Source organism: Helicoverpa armigera, chromosome 18, assembly GCF_030705265.1.
Source record: "Helicoverpa armigera isolate CAAS_96S chromosome 18, ASM3070526v1, whole genome shotgun sequence".
NCBI lineage: Eukaryota > Metazoa > Arthropoda > Insecta > Lepidoptera > Noctuidae > Helicoverpa > Helicoverpa armigera.
In genome coordinates, this window is record NC_087137.1 from 9,429,152 (window position 1) to 9,449,675 (window position 20,524).

The window sequence follows — 20,524 nt, forward strand, 5'->3', positions numbered from 1 at the left end:
TAGAGCAATCTATCGCAAAGCATCTAATATACTGACTATAGTATTTATTTTTACTTTTTATTTAATGTATCGAAATGTTTAGTACTAACGATTGTTCTTACAAATGTAGCATTAATGATTGAAGTAGATCCAAAGGTCACAAAACATGCTCTGTACTACTTTTTTTTTTCCGACGTCAATAATCATCAAATGACCCCTCCCGCTGTGGGTTAGCAGCGGTGAGGGAGTGTCAGACTATTACTGACTAAAAACCGTCGTGTTCCGTCATAGGCCTTTTATGTACCAGGGCCGCGGTATCTCTTTCAGACAACCCGCAGCTACTTTCTGTACCTCATCTTTGTGATTATTTGTACCTACATATTATTGAGATAGAAATAAAAAAAAAGCATTGATTACCTATTTATTTTTTAAAGTTACATGATGAATGTGAACTTCCATGATACTGGTGGTCTTTGTAGTAGCAATTTTGCAAAGCATACTTCACAAATGCGCTCTTCAATAATTTTAACACAATATGAGGGTAGTCGAAAATATTTTATAGAACTTGTCAAAACTACATGACAGTCACAGTAATTCAAAAAGACTGCCGGAAAATTTTGTATTGTAACCGAACATTTGTGTAAAAAGATAATAGAAAAAGTTACTGAAGTTTGTGCGCCTGTTGAAATATTACTTTGTCTTATTCAAGATGTCCGATGCTCTAACTAATAATGTAAGTTCTGGAACTTTTATATGATTTAAATAAGTTAAGACATGGTTCATCTTTTTTTTAAAGTGCGTAACAATCTTCTTCCTTTCTTCAAGTGATTAATTAATTAAACCTTTCCTTGTTTTATCAGTCCACATAAGTTTTTAACAAACAATATTGCTCAATAAGTCTGACGCCAGTTTCACCAAGGGGTATTGGGTGGCCCGGGTAACTGGGTTGAGGGGGTCAGATAGGCAGTCGCTCCTTGTAAAGCACTGGTACTCAGCTGAATCCGGTGAGACTGGAGCCTGGAGCCGACCCCAACATAGTTGGGAAAAAGGCTCGGATGATGATGATGATGACCTAAGGTTTCACTGCAGTTTTTGATTGCATCAGAAATGAGCGGTGAAATTCGTACACAATCAAGTTGCTTCCATTCCAATTTCCAGTTGACTAATACCTAGCTACACTCATAAAGGTCTGTCTGAACATAGACTGGTTCTACCCATAGGTTGTTCCGTGTAATTTCCAGGAAGCGTACACGGATGTGGTGGAGCTGTGTGCCTTACTGCAATGCTTGGGCTTCAGCGTCAAGTCTCTGGACACCAGTGACGGAAATATCAGCCAGGATGGCGGGATGAGGAGTGTTGTTATTAATTGTCAGGTAAGAATTATAATCTTCCCACGAGATATTACAGTAGGTGAGTACTTGGTAACTAGATTGTGTAGAAGCGTAGTCACTATGTAAAACACTAGGTTCTCTGGTTAGACTGAACACAGCACCTAATTACCTACACAAACTTGAAACTTCATACATTTGCAAGCAATAGTATCACAGACGTGAACTTTCCAGACGTCTGGTCTCCACGTGGTGCTGGAGAGCCCAAGCCTGTCGTGCTCATGTCCGACCACGAGCAACCAGCAGAACAGCGGCGTTTGGCAGGTCTCGGGAGTCACTGGCGGCAAACAACTGGATAAGGTAGTATTTTGCATTAATCTTACGTAAAGACGTACCTTTTCAATAGTTGCAATTTGCAATATAAATTGGTACTTCAGGGCAAAACACTCTAGCTTTATGGGAATAGTAGATCCGTCTGAAATAAAAACTACAGGATCGCTTTACATAAAATTAGCCTGAGAAGACATAAGCTGCTTTATATCCCGATGCGGGATGTAGTTCCCTCGAGATGTAGGTAGTACTGCGGGGAACAACTAGTATCTTCATAGGGACTTATTTAATTTACCTATTTTACTGGCTACATCCTAATTCGTCTAGAAACAGACTTCCTAAAGGGTATTTCCATGCCCATAGTAACGTTGAGAACATACGAGATAGCCATAAATTGCTTGACAAAATAGGAACCGCAAACTGAACGGGGAATCCCATGCAGCAGTGATTTGTATTCTTTGGTAAAAGTTACCTACCTCTTCATGATTTTATGAAGTTTATCTCTATGGTTAGGAAAAACATGTAAACGTTTACCTTTCTTCAGTTATGTTGATCTTTATACCTACATCTGTCTATTATAACTTGGGGCTATGAATTTCGCTTTAGGAATTCGGGTGTTCTCTTCTCGGCTCTCTTCCGAAAAGTCACCGCGAGCGGCTTTCCAAAGAGCTATACGAGATGATCAGGTGTATCAAGCAACATAATGAGTCGGATATCGAGATGCCTAAAGAAGCCATTGAAAATAAGTCAACCAGCATGCTTGAACTGAAAACTCCTGAGAAACGGTGAGTGAGATTACGTAGGTAATTGAAAGATTGATACCTACTAGCAGCATACTCTAAAAATAGTCAATCGTACCTATTGGTGCACTGACCTACCTATCTGGTAGTTTCTGAACTACTACTGAAACTTTTGAGTACTGGTGACTGTAACTGAATTTATTCATAGGTAAGGTGGGCCTAAACGTTAGTAAAAGGCACCATCAATTCACGTTTGTAAAGATAAAAATACAAATAGGCACGCAGTAGGTTTGCATAAGCCCTTATTATATTATACGTTTTACGGGCAGCCCTGTACCTACTTGCAGCCCCGGATCTTCAATTTTTTTTAGGCGGGGCAAAAACTGGAAAATGCCGCCCCGCATACCTACTTATGTTTATTTTCACCAATGAAAGTCACTTTTTTTGTTGGTAAAGGACTTAAAAAAATGTGTCCAAATCATTGTAGGCTCAAACTGTTGGCCAAGTTATGAAAGTCGAGACAGATGAATGTACACAAAAAGTTAATAAGTTTTAAAAAGCGCTGTAAAGCAACAAGCAGTCGGAAGCGCATTTAACATTGCGCGAGCGAAGCGAGCGCGAAATTTTTTGAGCCTATGACACAAAATTACCTGATCAAGTACATTGTCAAGTAACGAATTTTTTAAATATATTTGTTTGAAGACTTACAAATTAAACTGGGAATTATGTACAAATAAAAATAAACCGTGATTAGAGCGAATGCCATTTGTGTTCGTTGATTCGGGCGTCAATAAAGATAATAAACCATCAGAAAAATAGCACGCACATTGTCATTTAGCCGCGAGCGTAGCGAGCGAGAATTTTTTCATTTAGTTGGAGGATGTTAAAAGTGAAAAATAATCTAAATGATCAATTAAAAAGTATCGTAATACGATGGAACTTCCTTATCAAACGGGTGTAATTTCATCGAAATTTCCTGGAGATGGGGCGTCCCGCGGCGCCCCTGAGACCGAGGCGCCCGGGTTATTCGTACACAGTGCCGGTTTTAACTCTACCAGTGCCCTGGGCGAGACATATATTTTATGTAGTTGTCGACTGCGCGAGCGAAGCGAGCGCGAATTTTTTATATTGTTACCAAGTCAAAGCAAAAATTACGTAAAATGTAACCCAATCGTACATAAGTTATTGCTTGTTGGTGAATGCAAAAACACGGGGACATGGCTTCTGATTGCGCGAGCGAAGCGAGCGCGAAATTTTTTGTTATATTTTAGAACTCAAAACAAAATTACTTAAAATGTAGCCCAAACGTACATACCTCTTTGTTGGTGTTGGCGCCTATGTATTAAAATTTTGGGACTTAAAGTAGTACCGTAAATAAGGAAACTAGAAGTCACTTTCTTATTAATAAAAGAACTTAAAAACGACGCTACCTTTATACCTTTTTGAAAAATAAAAACAACTGTAAAGTGAAGCAAGCCCGAAAATTTTTGAGTTTTGGATCACTAAAATTCCTAAACATATATAATAAAAGGAGACTATGAAGTGAAGAAGCCGCGAGCGAAGGGAGCGCGAATTTTTTTGAGTATTGGGACATTAAAAGTAGCTGTATGTGATAAAAAATGTAAGTGTAAAGAAGCCGCGAGCGAAGCGAGCGCGAAAATTTTTGAGTTTTGGGACTATATCCGGCGCCCTGGGCCGTCGCCCAACCGCGCCCTACCCTAAAACCGCTACTGTTCGCACAACTGCACCAAACTGCACCATAGGTTAAGACGGCCCTGTAGGTTACTATTATGGTAATCTGTGATGTAGGATTTAAAATCAGGCAGCCGCCTGATTTTGCCGCCCCCTGAATTTGCCGCCCGGGGCATGGGCCCCGGCTTGCCCCCCCCTAGATCCGGGGCTGCCTACTTGTAACATTTTTATTTACCCTAACATAAATTCTAATCGTCCCACGGAGTGGTATTCCGTGATATATTTCCAGGGACTTCCCCATAAAATCCGAGACGCCCACGCGCTACCGGTCTCTGGATACACTAACGTCAGCTTCTAAGAGGGAACGTGGACAGCCTCTGCCGGAACCTGGGCCTCTGCATAAAGTGGAACAGGCTGATGCTTCTGCTGATGATAGTAAAGAAAAGAAGGTATGATTGCTTGGATCTCAAATATTTTTGATATTGGTTACGTTACGCGGGTCAAAATAATCAAATAGGTACCTAACTGTCTGTACATAATAAAATTTCGAGTCAAAGTCCAAAGAAGGAAATCTTTGGCTCTATATTGAGAAACAAACCATTTAGAATCTACACGGTGATGGTGTTTTCACAAGTTTAATTTTGTTCAGTGACTAGACATACTTTGAACGTATTATTATTTCTTTGCAGCAAATAATGTGTCGAAGACAAAGCACATATACTCTGTCCTCTACTCCTGGCAGTGTTCGGAGGCGAAATAAAACATCAAGGTATAAGTCTTTAACTTTAACTGCTTAATATAGAAGATCTTAGAATATTCAAAAGTTCTTTGTAATTGCACGGTGCGGCTGCTGTGGGACGACAGACGTTGCCAAGCCTAGTCGAAAACACCCTTAGAATACTTGAAAAATATTTTAACATTTTGCAGTCCAATACACGCCTCTCAAAACACCCTGCTGGACGGTTTAATAGCAGCTGAAAAGGCAGCCGCAGACCTGCACAATAAACTAGCCTACGTGATAAAAGAGTTTATGGAGGACGGCAAACACGACTCCTCGATATCTTCCCTAACGCTGGACGTCTCCAAGATATCGTTGCTCAAGGTATGGAACTATATATACTATATACTCATCTTGTCTTTCGAGAAAAGAACGTAAGGCAAGGCATAGGCTTGTTCTCATATAGGGAAGGAATGAGCGTTAATCACCAGCTTGCTCGAGACGAGATAGCAAATTCAGACTTTAAAGTCCAGGTTTCCTAAAGAATATAAGTAAATAATAATATATGGGTGAAATAGACATCAAGTATCCCATTAATATTTTTTTCTATGTATATAGGTGTCGAAGTGATGGGTATAAAGCTGCTTAGTATATCCGTTAATTTTCTTCTAGCAGATCTAAGTACCTACATGACCCTCTTTCACGTATGTTTCAGTGTGCAGATGCCAAAGCTCAATTCGCGTCAAGCCCAAACTTATCCGGCATAGGAATGGCTAAAGACGACTTCACAAAAAGCCGTTTGAAGCGATTCGAAAGTGCTTCAACATCTAATCTGGCACCGAAGGCTGGTGTAGCAAAGGAAAGCAAACTTTCCTCTAAACTGCGCCGTATTTCACCCAATATCTTCAAATCCAAGAAAGAATCACCTGGTCTCAAATTAGATAAGGGTAAAACATTGGATGCTAAAAATAAATTAAATAGTAAGTATAAGCTCAACAAAAATACGACTTGTCTACATATATGTCATGCTGATTTATTTACTTATCCCGACTTTTCTTATAGGCCTATTCAAACCCAAAATAGTAACTCCAGTGCGCACCCCTCGATCGAATGTGGAAGCCAGCCCCAACTTGAGCTCATCAAGGAAGAAGTTCAGTCACGTCAAGTCTACTATACCAAGACCTTCTTCCAAGAAGGAATAAAAACCTTCATATAATTTTAAAAGTGTTTAATGCAGATCCTAACTAGCGGGCAGTGATACAATAAACTAATATTTAAATAGAGTAAGACTATGTTATTTTGTAATCCTCCTATATAATACGTAGTTGCAACAAATCAAGTATCAGATAAATCGGAATTAGTATAAGTTCTTATCAATTTCTCAACTTCTTTCTCTAAAGTTTCATTCTTGTTTTCTAAGGCTTTTTTCTTTGTTTTTGATCTTGTATGCTTGCAAGGATCTTTCTCCTTTTTGGGTGATTTGACTTCACCACTTCTGTTTCTATGTAGATGTATTGTAGCAGGATATATTATACTTTCAATCAATTCTTCTCTGGTATCTTTGGAGCAAAAATCCCCTTTGCTTTGTACTGCATCATGGCTTTTTTTCTTTATTTTCCTATGTTTTTCGATACAGACTTCCTGTAAACTGTCTTCATCACTGTGCACAGATTTACTATCAACCGGGTCAGCAGCTTTTGCTCTATCATGAATAACCTTTTCTTGACTCTTAGTAGTCAACTCTTTTAATGTGTACTTGTTCTCACTCTTTAGACTTTTCTTTCTGTCTTTTTTAGCTAGTTTCAGGCAAATTGTTGCTTTGGGGTATCCTATGAATTGCTGATAACAGCCTCCTTTTTCCAGTGAAACAAATGGTTTGAAAAATCTTCTAGGGTGTATGTCCTCTGGAGTCTCATTTAACAGTACATAAGCCTTCTTTAGGAATGTTTTCTTGTCAATAGGGTTCTGCATGTGGAAGAAATTTTCAAGTTGTTCATGTGATTTCAGTCTCTTCAATGCATTTCTTTGCACAATGTTGTATGACACTACAGCCATAAGGATGAAAGCTGGCTCATTACTAAGTATATGGTCCCAAAGTATTAGCCATTCTGAGCAAGTCAGTACCTCACTAAAGGCAGTTTCTAGAATCTTCAGGGCGTATGTTTGACTTGTGATGCCTACATCACAGAAATGATTCAACAGTGGTTGGTCATGTTCAGCTAAAATATTCTCAACAATTGCTAGCACACTGATAGGAGGGAATGGAGCATATTCAAACCATAGTTGACAATAATTGCATAAGACACTGGCAACAGATTCAAATAGCAAGAGAGGATCTTTTTGCAATACTTTTACAAATGGGAATACAAAACCAGGTAAGAACTTCATCACACCAAATAATGGACACCAGTGAGCGAGGCAGGACAGTAAGCGTTTCAAGTTCTTCAATGTTACTGCACTGTGAATAGTAAACTGCTTTTCAATGTCCTTGTATGCTGGATGGATGCCTTTGTCAATGAGAGCAGCATAAGCAGCCTTGTTTCGGGGAGTATCAAGTAGAGATCTCCAGATTATTGAGCGAAACTTATCAGGATATTCACCATATTGCATCAATATTCTCCTTAATCTAGCACTATCCATACAAATACGCATTTTTTGTTCAATTTGGGATTTTGAATTTGTTTGATCCTGAGAAGGACATTTATGTGTTGATGTGCCTGGCATCTCCTTTCTCATGGTTTCCACGACACAATTTTGACAGTTCTGAACGGAATCCATTACAAATGAACAGTTGTAGATGTTGACTTCTCCAAGCTGCAGGATACAGAGGAAGTATTTTCCTGTAGGACTGACAACAAACTTACGAATGCCTGATGATTCTGGATGTATTATGTGTATTACGGTTAATGATTCTAAATCTAGTAGATAAAGTATACAGTCACTGCTCAGTATGGCCAAGATTTTGTTTGCACCACCATCAAATAGTTGAGGGATAAAGGCTATTTGATGTGCACCTGATATGTTGTATTTAGACATGTCTATTGACTTCAGTGCCTTCCAAGTGTCCATACTAAACAGAATTAGCATGGGAGCGAGGCCTGCCATGGCCATGGCACGGCCATTCATAGTGAATGCAATGCTCTTCATGTGCTTAAGTTCACTTGGTATAATCTGCTTGACAGACTTCATACTCTCATGCTTCCAAATCTGAACGGTATCATTCTGGAAACATGCCACAAGGTAGTCCCCAGCGGGAGAGAACATGATTTGTTGTATTTGGGCTCCCAAGTAAGTATTCAGTGTGAAATACTTAGTGTAGTTACGCAGCTCCCACAGAATGGCTTCAACAGGACTCGCCGTCAGAAGGTTATTGGTTTTAGTATTATTAGAAAAGGAAATGTGTCTTACTGGTGCAGTGTGCCCTGACAGAGTGAGAGACACTTGTCCATTTTCGGTGTCCAGGAAGTTCATCTCGAATTTCTTAGCGGTGGCTACGATCAGAGTATCTATTCTATTGGGCACGAATTGTAAGGCGGTGCAAGGCCCGAGTCCAGGTAATTTCCAGAATTTTAGGTCGGAAAAGTCCAGAATAAAAATGTTACCGGCGTTGTCGGCACACGCGAGCTTGTCATGGTTGTCGTCGAACACGCCCGTCGAGAACCGTATTCTGCGGCATTCGCCATTAGAACCGCGGACAGTATGATGTAGCTGTAGGATGACACCGTCTTTTGGCTTAGATTTTAACTTTATATCAAATTTTTCTATAGCTTCCCGCTCACCTCTCTTCTCTTGTTCCATTTATGATTTTATCAATAGTTTTATACGAATCGAAAAACATGATATTGTCAGATTATTGACATATTTTCATAGATTTATCGGATAAAATATTTAAAATTTGGCGGAATCGAGCAATCAAAACAAAAACAGAGATTGTCATAAAATTTCATCGACTTCGATTGACAGATGTCATTTGCGAAATTGTTGCGTTCGGATACTTTATGTGTTATTGCACCTCGTTTGTCATAGACTCCTTTGTAATTTTGAAAAACAATATATTTTTTTGCTAAAAATATGAAAGTATTTTAGTTTATTATGTTAATATGAATAGGTAATGGTTTTTATTAATTGAATAACCAAACCGTAGTCTGATAATATGGCAAATTGATTCCGAGAACAAACACCGTGGTTATTTATTGACTTTACAAAACCGCACTGCGTTAATTGCAATGCATTTAAAAATAAAATAATGACCATAATTCATCAGTGTAAATTATATAACAAAGAACAGATTCCACTTATTTTACTTGAGAAAAAACTTAAATCATTGACTATGGTAGGGACTTTTTAGGTCCTCATAACACATCGAGTAGCGAGATAACACGTAGTCTTAACATAAATATAGATATGTATAAAACAGTACCATATATACGCTGCGTCCGTCGTTTATTCTCGAAACATATTAGTGCAGTGCCAGTGAGTGGTGTTCGGTGATCGTCCCATAGTTTTTTTTACAGTTATCCTGTTATCTATCGAGCAACAATTACTAAGGTATGAGTCATTGTTATGTTGTTTGTTTAGGTAAATACGTTTTAATAAAAATAGGCAAACTATTGAATGATAAATTAAAATGTTGTTAATATATTTAGTTATGTGATTAGACACACCCACAAACTCCATTATGTCCTTTAATAACGATATATCAGTATTTGTTGATAGTGAACGTATGTGAATAATTTTATCGAATGGATGAGCCCATTACATTTTTAAAGGGCTGAATATACCCTAGTTCGACTTGCATCTTTTCGCATACTTTAGTAATGAAATTGTTAGTTGTATTGTGTGGGTTCGATTCCTGACGCTCGGAAATACCATTATTGTAATTATGTCTATCGTATCGTATTTGAATATCGTTCTCAATTTAGCACAAGTTAGCATTTGTGAAGCTAAAAATAATTCTATTGTTTTGCTGTAGAGACAGCAAACCCAATAATTTTGTTAGTTTAGTTTTTATCACATATTTAGAATTGATTTCACTGTTTTTACCAACTTCATAGACTACGCGTCTCATTTTTCATGGGTTCGATTCCCGGTAACCTTAGAATAGGAACCTAAAGAAAGTTTGTTTTTGTCTCCTATATAGGTAAGTTTTTCTTGGAGGTTGTACTTACTGATTGTGTATCTATATATATATAAATAAAAACCGCTTTCCGTTGTCACGACATAACATGAAAACGGCTTGACCGATTTGGCTAAAATTAGAGGGGAGGGGAGGTAACTTAGACCCGGGAGAAGGTTTTAGGGTAGTTTTTGTCACCATCCGGCTACGGGACGCGGGTGCAATCGCGGGCGAAAGCTAGTACATAATATTTACATAAATTAAGCTTGCCACAGTATCGGTATAAATACGTACAGTCATTTGAACATCGGATATCCTTATCTACATATAAGGACATGTCCTATTTACCAAATCTGATACTGACGTTAATGTCCTTTCAGATAACCATTATCATGAAGATGAAGTTCACCGCATTACGTCACTATGTTAGAAACAAAAATCTCGATGCACCATGCTTCCTGAGTGACTGCAATCTTGTCATCGATGGAGACAGCTTCTTCAAAGACAGCTACAGAAGCAGCCGGTGCCAGTTCATCCTGGGACCAGACTGTGACAAATACGCAGACCACATCATGAAAAGATTACACACTTTCATTGATAGTAACGTCAAATGCTACGTGATCTTCAGAGGCAGCTACAAACATGACCTCGATAAAAGGAAAGAAATACAGCAAAATATAATTGACGCACGCTTAGAGCCAAATATAGATCATGTAGAATATTTCACACCCGCTCTCGTGAATGCCGTTCAAAAACAAGTTCTAGAAAAGATGAATATCAAATATTTTGTGTGCGAACAAGATTCTCTAGGAGCCATTGTAAGTGTTGCCAGAAAGTTTAAGTGCCCCGTTCTTACGGATAATTTAGAATACAGTTTGTTCGGCGTATCTTGCATTCCGGCGAATTCTGTAGAATACAATAACAGTGAAACGAAATTAAAGTGCAGAATCTATGGGCATGAGGAAGTTAAAGCTGCTTTCGGAGTTTATAATAAAATGCCAATTTTGTTAGCATTGCTCAACGAAAGTGGCGACTATCTGGACAGTCTAATGGAAATCATTCAATACGTAGGGAGTGACGTGGTGGGGCCCGTCGTCAGGTGGGTGAAGCAGCAACGGGAAGCAACCCTCTTCAGCAAAGTAGCAAACAGCATCGACGATGAAGACCAAAACCGAATATTTAAAGAAGTCTATGAGAAGATCCAGATAATATATTTTTATCCTTTGCATCTTGCTGTGAAGTACTTTCAAAGGCACAGGGCTCATGATCTATTAAGAGATGACAAGAAATGGTTAGCGAAAGCAGTCGCTAGTGGGAAGATAGAACTTCCTTATGTGACACTGAAGAAAAGTGGCTTTATTCGCGGATCTACGTTGATGTTCGACTGTAAGCAACCTGATGCCTTACTGCCAGCCATAGACATCATCGGATATAGCCACTGCCTGCTAACCAATTCTCAAGTATCGAACATCAAACTTCTTCAGAGGAATGGCAGAAAAAGTTCGGTAAAGAACATTGAAACTCATTGGAATACAGAGATATCCAATAGAGATTTGTTTACGAAGTACCGTGTTGGTAAGAAATTGAAAACGACTATGCCCCAGGCTTTCGACCATTTTCTGATGGAAGTTTTACCAGAGCATGATTTCAAAGACTTATTGCAGACGGTACCTGAAAGTTGCTGGATTTTGATTATAACATTAGTCTATTATATTGTGAAGAAAAATAAGGACTTCGTGAATGGCGCTTACTGCATTCTTCTCTCGTACTTCATGCTTGGCCCAGTGTCTAAAAATAAAAACCCTTTGAAGCAAAATATTCTTTTTACAAAGGCTTTGCCAAGCACTAAGGATAGCGAAATTTTCTATAACGGATTACAATTTTTATTTGACAAGGTTAATTTAAGATTAAAGTATAATAGTTCAGCTGTTCATAGTTTCTCTGAATTTATACATTGTTTACAACATATGAATTATTTAAACAAGTTATGTGGTGAGACAATACCTGGCACAATCTTCCATGAAACCTATAATGCAACCTTTATCTACAATACGTATTTGTTTATGAAAGATAGAAGGCATTTGATGAACTTTTTAGTAAGTAAATTCGGTGAATCAGTTCCTGTGAAGAAGTTTAGAAATATTGTTGATGCTTTTGAGAATTGTCTGTCTCTAAATAAAAATGTAGTTAACGGTTTAAGGAAATGAGTTGCATAACTCGCAGTATTTACCTTTTTTGTTATAGTAGTATTATTTATGAAAAATATCGAACCTTCGAAACTGGCTTAGCAGTTTAAACAGTAGTGTAGTATTTATTCAAATAATTTGCAACAAGAATACTCAATTATATTATATTTATGAATATAAGATTTGCCTAGTTAAGAACTAGTTATATCGCTAGTATAAAAAACTCTCTTGATCTTCGATCTTTTAAACTGAATGTACCGGATGCGGATGTTCATATGAAACATATGAAACTTCCAATTTAATGAACCCTTAAAATCTATTTTTTACGAAATAGCTTTTACTATTCTTATTAGGTATATAAGGTACATTTAAGATTAAGTTTTATAACAGGATAGGCCCGAGAAAATAGTGTAAGTAATTTTGTTAAGCTGCTATTTATTTTTGTAATTTTAACCGACTTAAAAATGGAATCTCAGCTGTTTGTTGACTTGTCATTTTCAATCAACAGTAAACAATGATTTTCAGAAAACTGACTTTTATGTTGTCAGTGACAATTACAATGGGCCTTACTTAACTTACTAAAGTAAATATTTAATAATAATACTGTAGGTAGTTAACTTTTATTTCAATGCAATGGGTAAGCGATATACCTGTAGTGTTCGCCCTACCTGTGTCTCTGTAATTACCATCCGATAATTAGGATATCGGCTCGCTTGCCCACATAACGTCTTACTCCCGTGCCACACACTCTCCCGATTTCCCGCCAACTGGCCATAGAGTATAGTGTGCACTCTCCGCGTCTATGCGACAACGAGACGACAGATATCGGTGATAATACAGTACACTACAATACCTAATTACTTAAAGTTGTGATTAAGTGCAAATATTTATAAGTATTTATTATTGTATTGAAGTATTTTAGCCTAGTGTTAAGCCATAAGTTATTCCTCAAATGAAATGTGTATTCTCAGTGTTAAGAAAATAAATCACTTAATAGTTTATATGTGTTTTGTATTTATTTAATTGACTCCAGCTATTATTTACTATTATATGTGTACCATATTTATCAGTATTTTTGTTTGTGGACTTAAAGGCTTCAAAAATACAGAACTAATTTGAAAAATTCTGTCACTGTCGGGAAGCTTCAGTACCTACCCCCAAGTACCTGATATTATATTTATCCCAGTACAGGAAGAAGTTCTCCCGTAACGCGGGTGAAACCGCGGGAACACAGCTAGTTTGTCCTATAATCATAAAATAACGAATACTCTCGGTGACAAGTCAGATTCGGTTACGGCTTATAACCCCAATTATTTTCAGTGTTGCCGTATTTTCTCCGTAAACTGTTCCGTTTTTTCACCTCTTGGGGAAATGCGAGTTAATTTAACGTAAAGCGATTATGGCGGTCGCGCCGTCCGCGCAGGCGCAGTTCGCCATCAGACACGAGCCGCGCTCCCGCGCACTCGCACCCGAATGGAAACGTAACGTTTGGCGCGAAATTCAAAATGTAACAAACTATCGACTGAGCAAAACCAGATCATTGTTAACTTTTGCAACAAAAGATAGCGAATGATATAAATAACAACCGAGTTAAGCTAAACAAACAATCGGCAGATTACAAAAGCGAACGGGAAATTAATAAATCACGGTTGAATTCTTTCCTAACGACGCGTTTGCAATGCGGTCTAATAGCGACAGTAAAATCTGTTTTCTCTGAGATTCCGCGGACGTTCGGTCGGTGCGTTTCTGGTAGTCGAGCATATGCCGACGTACCGGTTGGTGGAGAGCGTGGGCGTCTTCCCTCGGATCCTGCGCGCTTTGAAGATGTGTTTCCTGAACGTGTTACGGCTGCACGTGTCGCAGACCCAGCGGCAGAAGCGGCTTTACAAGCAGTATATGGAGCAGCTGGCTGGGGCTTATGTAGAACGATGTACGGACCTGAGTTCCATGCACTGGGATCGAAGATACAGCTACAGAGTCCCGTCCCCCGAGTGGCACTACCCTCTCCCCTGTGAAGACCACTGGTGCAGCACGGATGGGTCCCGGTCGTGCTGTGGTTCTGACTGCACGGATAGTGGGAGATGCTCATCCCCCTGCTGCTCGGAAGTCATCTTCAATGGAGGACATCACTTCAGTGGGAAGAGAACGCCTAATATGCATGTTTGTCATCCCATCTGCTATCCCGGAAACTTTGGGTAAGTGCTTATTTCATTGCTCAAAATGTTGCTACTACTGGATATGTTTTTGTTATTATTTTCGTCGCGACAGCAATTATAATGAGTCGGTGTAAAAATTTAATACGTTTTCACTTATGTCGCTGCAATTTTTAATTAGTTTTTGTTAGTTAGGTAAACAATCGTTTTTCTTTAACAACCTGTTATGATTTAAATGACTTGCAAAAAGTCTGAGGTAAAGAAAACGTTACTTATGTTATCTTCAGTTATAAATAGATTCACAATACCTTACGGTACATTTCTGAGTAAAAAGTTAATAATTGGTCTGTTATCGTAAGCTGTAGAGCATTGAATCTATGGGAAACGCGATAGACACATGATTATTGTGTACTTTTTACTTTTCAAGCTAACTACAATGGCAGTCAAAGTCACAGAATGCTCTTTAACACGGAATTGGTTTTTGCTGTTTTTCATTCAAGGGTTGACAGAACTTTGAGGAACATTTTATGAGACTGATGCGAATATGGATCATCCTTACCTACTATAAATCCGAAAGAATGTAAGTCTGGTTTCCCCGCCAAAACTCAAAATCATGACCATCTCCAGAGCTTTTTCCCAACTATGTTGGGGTCGGCTTCCAGTCTTACCGGATGCAGCTGAGTACCAGTACTTTACAAGGAGCAACTGCCTATCTGACCTCCTCAACCCAGTTACCCGGGCAACCCGATACCCCTTGGTTAGATTGGTGTCAGACTTACTTACTTACTACTTCCCCGCCAAAACTGATGAAATAATTTAAATAAGCTAAGAAGCTACTGGTGTAGTGTAGGAAGTAGTTCCATCGGAACGCGGGTGTAACAGCTAGCTAATTTCGTACACCTATTTTGTGACGATAAGATGTTATAGTCTTACTAGATCAGTCGATCAACATTCAATCGAAGCCATCGATCGATGTTGGAATCGATTGATTGATTGACGCGATCAGCATGGTAGAAATTCAACCCAATCATTCAGTCAATTGACTATTATTTTATTTCATACCCCGGATACTTATATGGAATTTACATAGATATTTACAATACATATTTACAATAAAAATCAAAAACTATCCTAGTAAAATCTTCAGTCAATTGATTGGTCTAGTAACATATTTGCCTGCTGAGATCATAGTGTAGTCTTTTATGACGTACTTACCTACATACACCAGCAGGTCAACCTACCCGAATCTGACGAATTTTACCAGTGGAACGTACCTTCCACTATTGTGATAAGGTTGAATGTCTATTGAAGAAATTTGATAGACTGAAGATAAAGATTGTTTATTTGTTCAAAACATGAGTATGCAGTACAAACAGGTTTGCAAAGCAGGGTGTTGCACAAAAATCAAAGTTATTGCATGTATTGCCCACAAGGGCGTACAAAAGTTAAATAAAAGATAATACATTACATTTCTAACAAAAAAAATTGAGATCTAAAAAATAATTTAGTTATATTGAAGTATTGCCTGGTCTTCTAATTATTAAAGTAAATCAGTAGACATGATAGGAGTTTAATCTTAGTATAACATGCAGTACCTCGTGTATAAAATAAAATAGTCGCGGTGGTCTAGTAGTCAGAGCACCTGTCAAGCAAAGCACCTCTCATGTTCCTTCGAATGTGCGGGTTCAATTCCAGATCAAGCAAGTACCAATATAACTTTTCTAAGTTCGGTAGGTATGTATATTTTCTAAGTGTATTTAGGAGACCGTTAGAAATTGATGAGTTGAGTAAAGGTGGAGGAAAATATGTTGAGAAAATCTCAACTTTAGTCTGAGATCGCCAATGCGCCTTGAAGAAGCGATTACCTAATGCTAATTTCTTTAGTAGGTATATATTGATTATTTATTTATTTATTAGAAAAATACAGAGTAAACTTAAGAACTAAAAACAAAGTCCCACAAAACTGTAAAAGCAGTTTGACTGTGGGATCAACTTATATTTATTAACTAATTAAAATACAATTTATTTTAACAAATGAAGTGCTTAGTTATGTGTACTATGTTATATTACAAATCAATGTTTAGGGTAAATTATGCAAGAGATGTTTTTTTAACTTACTTTTAAATCTACTTTTTTTGGTTTCATTTCTTATGTCCTCAGGTAATCCGTTGAGTATGTATGGAATACGTTTCCTTAGTGTCCTGTCTCCATAGTAATTAGTAACTCTGGGGACAACGAACTTACCCGAGGTCATAGCCCTTGTGGTACACTTATTGTTGACCCTTGTTAATGAGTTATACTCTCGATTGCCATGGTTGTTAACTGCAATAAGGTATTTATGTTTCATACTAACAGGTAAAATATTACATATTTTAAATAACTTATAGTAATCATTTTTATATTTATTTTTAGTTTTCCTATCTACAAGCAGTTTAATAAATCTAATTTGAATATCTTCTAGCTTATCAATGTATGATTTGAATGTGAGACCATAGCAATCGAGGGCATAGTCCAGAATTGATTCAACCATAGTAGTGTATAATAGTTTAAGGGTACCACAGGGAATTCTATAACTTAAATGGTAAAATTTACCTAGTATCACTCTGAGCTTATTGCATATGTAATTTATATGTTCACCCCAAGAAAAGTGTTCATCTACTTTCATGCCTAAATATGTTACACATTTTATCCTTTCAATCGATTTGCAACGACAGTTAACGAGGTTATCATGAATGCAGTCAAATGAGTGTGTGAATATTGGGCTGGGAGCTTCTTTTAGTGGCAAATAGGGCGAGTGTATTGTCAAGAATTTAGTTTTGTCAGGATTAATTATTATGCCATTATCATGTGACCAACGAACAACAGCGTCCACATCCTCTTGTACTAGGCGACATGTTTCCTTCAGGTCAGTGCCGGCGCGCAGCATACACAAATCATCTGCGAACATGTGCGCAGAACAATGTTGTATAACTTCGCATAGGCTGTTTACGTGCATAAGGTAGCACACCGGACCACATCCGGACCCTTGAGGCACGCCGCAACGGACCTTCTTTTCGTCACTAAAAGAGTCAGCAACCTTCACCCGGAAAGAGCGTGAAGTGAGATAGTCTCTGAACCAGTCATGCAGAGGTTTTCTCACTCCACACTCCTCTATGGCGTTTAACAGCGTTTCGATTTCTAGGGTATCGAACGCCTTTTTAAAATCAAAAAATATAGCTAACACAAATTGTTTATCACCTAGGTATCCATTTATCTCATCTGTAAAATTAGACAGTAAAGTATTGGTACTTTTTCCCATTTGAAAGCCATGCTGTGATTTATTTAATATTTGATTTGTTCGTAAGTAATTCCCGAGTTGATTAACAATGCATTTTTCTATTATTTTGTCTATGCTGGATAGTAAAGCTATTGGTCTATAATTCGAATATACCTTATGATCACCTTTTTTATATATAGGTCGAATTATAGCCTCTTTTAATTTATTCGGAAACTGATGATGCTTAACAGTTAAATTAATCAATTTCGAAATTACTGGGCTTATTTTGTCACTTAACATCTTTATGTCCATCATACGTAACCTTCTTCTTCTTTATCTTTAAAACGATATGGATTATCCACAAACACAATAAGTCAAATATCTATTGTATTATAGTCTAACGTTCTTCAATTCTGTCAGAATACATAATTGTTGTTTTGTTTGTCAACAGTGGCTTTTAATGTTAAATCACTTTTAATCAGAACAATATAGCTTTGTTAGTTTTCAATATGTTTTTGTGTTATATTAGGTTCGCGACTTGACTTACGTAACAAACGGGTTTGAGGTTTCTTTAATAACAGATTATTTTGATATTCGGATATTTCTAAAAGCCCGTGTGGATGTAGCTGGAGTTAGTAAGAAAAAAGTTAGCTAGAGTTTTGATCTCAATTCAATGGTATTTTCTTCTTAAATTGAACTTCTAGTTCAAAGTCAAATGTTTTTATAACATATACACCTATATACCTATAGGTTCTTAAGAAACATTAATAATAGTCAGGTGCACAGTCCAAAGGAGTGGATTCTATGGAGAACCGATAAAAAGCTCCATAGACACTATTTTCAAAACAGAAATGTTTACAAAATTTGACTTGTACTATGGGCTATTGATAATGAATCACATCAATTCAAATCTCCAAGATTTGAAATGGATGCAATAACAAGCCATGACTTCATTTATTTTCAAATCAAATGGTATTGTTATTTATTCTAAATTAAGATAACAAAAAACTAATTTCACACTAATTTCAAGAAAATAATATTTCAGGGCTATTTGACAGTATTCTTTTTTATGCAAATTCTGTTTTGAAATTATTTTTCTTCATCAAGGTGAGATTCCGTTGGTTTGGCTTTGTGAGACTGTGACGCACACAAATGACTCTTTTGGTCTAGGTTCCTAACAGATTGCGCCCTAGTAAACACTGGCAAATTGCGTGCCTGTAAAATTAACTGCCCAAAACGTCTCGAATAATTTTGCAGCGTGCATTTTAGATTGCGAAGATGATTATCTACTGATGCACATATTTACTTAACAAGAATAAACTGAATAAAGTGCAGGGGTTTCTATAACGGCAATTTATCCATACTGACTTGTTCTCATAAGGGTGAGTATAGACTACAACATTTACTTGTAACAGAAAAACGAGCCGCTCTATGAGATTGTCTAGTGTATCATCCTTTTACGAACAAAACATCGAGCACGCTCGTCTGTTTGTTACAAACCAACGAGTATATTGGTGTAGCATTTCGTCGAGCGTATTGGTGTAACATTTCGTCGAGCCAAGTGCGGGCGATGCGCGGTTGCGGGGTGACGCGGAAGGAGAGGGACGAAAGACTCGCTCGCTGTGAGCATTTACCCGTAATATAACGCCGAGCATTCGCACGAACGTTACATTACATGGAAATGCTTTGGAGACTGAGCTTTTATCTGTATTGTACCATTCGCTAGAATTTTACATTACACAGAAATACTCGAGAAAATCTATACTCACCCTAAAATTATCATAAACGCAACACGTGGTTAGTAATACTAATGAACTGTTAATTGTATACTGGGAATGTGCATCGTGCATCTTATTGCACAAATGCATGGTCCAGTTAAGGTGCATGTTTCATATGGCCGTAATATGGAAAATGTGGTGTGTGACATGGGAGTTAAATTGACTATTAAGTAGAAGAAAATTAGTGAAATAAATCTCAAGTCAATTTTTATTTTCATAGATATTTACAGAACTAAAAATATTTACAATGGAAATTAAGTCTGCCCTAGTAAAAAGTAGTAGTAGGTCTTCCTGGTGAAAGCTTTCCTCCTCCCTATGGCGAGAGAGGTCCTTCCCTCACTCCTGGCAGCAGGCGTGGTGCTGATTCTCCTCCTCTACCTGGAGGAAGCACCTGATGAAGCTGGTGTAGGCATCCTTTTGCTGCCTCCGGCTCCGACCCTCGAAGGACCATGAAATAAGTTAATTTATATACTTGATGAGCGTGCTGATATCAATAACTCTTCTTTTGCTTTAGAAGTGATCATGACTACTTATCTACTTGGGAAAATTAAATAGGTAGATGCCTGTATTTCTCAAATCTGTGGTACAGCTACTATTTGTGTTGTCATGAGATAAAATTACACAAATGCAACTTCATGTGAATACAATTTTACATATGCCTGTATAATATTAGTAAGTGGTGTGGCGAAATACATGTTTTGTTTTAATATGCACATACATTTCATCATCTTTACGTCATTTTCACTTTTCTCTGCATGTTTTTGAGTAAAACTTATGTAAAATGCTGTTTATTGTTATGTGGTAACAACTTACTACATCTTTTAAACACGCATATTTATTCATTCAGTCAGTTGTATCTTAAAATAACAACCAACCAACCTCGGCTTGTTATTTACAACCAGGTTAGCTGGATCCAACTCGAAAACTTAAATCTGCAAACAGAAAGAACACATCTTGTAAATAAAGAGTTATTAATATATTTTAACTGTCAAAATATGATTATTTCTATAATGGAAAAGAAACAACGGAACGGTCTGATCGCTATAAACGGTCTGTTCCTCGTTAGGTTAATTACATTGTAGAAATTATAGATCTCTGATAAAAGTAAACAGTTTTCTTATTATACAGATTCTAAAATTATTACATACAATCTTTTACAACCAGTAGGTACCTACGACTATACCTACAACTGTATTTTACTCACAATTGTTTGTCAACCAAAGAAAATAAGAAAAACATCTTTTACCC

General features: G+C 37.5%; 3 protein-coding genes and 1 long non-coding RNA gene across 4 annotated transcripts; 2 read left to right on the forward strand and 2 right to left on the reverse strand.

Annotated features, from left to right (window-relative positions):
• Positions 1–655: 655 nt before the first annotated feature.
• Positions 656–6,070, forward strand: LOC110380078 (uncharacterized). Its single transcript, XM_064039118.1, has 9 exons — positions 656–712; positions 1,221–1,352; positions 1,542–1,667; positions 2,244–2,422; positions 4,359–4,518; positions 4,759–4,838; positions 4,997–5,171; positions 5,503–5,767; positions 5,850–6,070. Exons 1-9 carry the CDS (start codon positions 689–691, stop codon positions 5,987–5,989), a joined length of 1,281 nt encoding a protein of 426 aa, XP_063895188.1. The 5' UTR covers positions 656–688; the 3' UTR covers positions 5,990–6,070.
• LOC110380077 (TBC1 domain family member 31) lies at positions 6,001–8,743 on the reverse strand. Its single transcript, XM_021339940.3, has one exon. The coding sequence runs from the start codon at positions 8,583–8,585 to the stop codon at positions 6,123–6,125; it is 2,463 nt and encodes an 820-aa protein (XP_021195615.2). The 5' UTR covers positions 8,586–8,743; the 3' UTR covers positions 6,001–6,122.
• Positions 8,744–9,176: 433 nt separating this feature from the next.
• Positions 9,177–12,451, forward strand: LOC110380085 (uncharacterized). Its single transcript, XM_021339952.3, has 2 exons — positions 9,177–9,335; positions 10,284–12,451. Exon 2 carries the CDS (start codon positions 10,296–10,298, stop codon positions 12,108–12,110), a length of 1,815 nt encoding a protein of 604 aa, XP_021195627.3. The 5' UTR covers positions 9,177–9,335; positions 10,284–10,295; the 3' UTR covers positions 12,111–12,451.
• A 66-nt stretch (positions 12,452–12,517) lies between these two features.
• LOC135118105 (uncharacterized) lies at positions 12,518–13,134 on the reverse strand. Its single transcript, XR_010277363.1, has 2 exons — positions 12,943–13,134; positions 12,518–12,739 (listed from the first exon to the last, which is right to left on the reverse strand). It is a non-coding gene; the product is annotated as an uncharacterized LOC135118105 (long non-coding RNA).
• Between the last annotated feature and the right edge of the window lie 7,390 nt (positions 13,135–20,524).

Bases quoted from the DNA above. Each gene is read 5' to 3' on its own strand.
- LOC110380085 (XM_021339952.3), top strand. From the start codon at position 10,296: ATGAAGATGAAGTTCACCGCATTACGTCACTATGTTAGAAACAAAAAT.
- LOC110380078 (XM_064039118.1), top strand. From the start codon at position 689: ATGTCCGATGCTCTAACTAATAAT. The intron at 4,839-4,996 runs GTATAAGTCTTT...AACATTTTGCAG, and splicing joins AGGCGAAATAAAACATCAAG to TCCAATACACGCCTCTCAAA. The intron at 5,768-5,849 runs GTAAGTATAAGC...CTTTTCTTATAG, and splicing joins TGCTAAAAATAAATTAAATA to GCCTATTCAAACCCAAAATA.
- LOC110380077 (XM_021339940.3), bottom strand. From the start codon at position 8,585: ATGGAACAAGAGAAGAGAGGTGAGCGGGAAGCTATAGAAAAATTTGAT.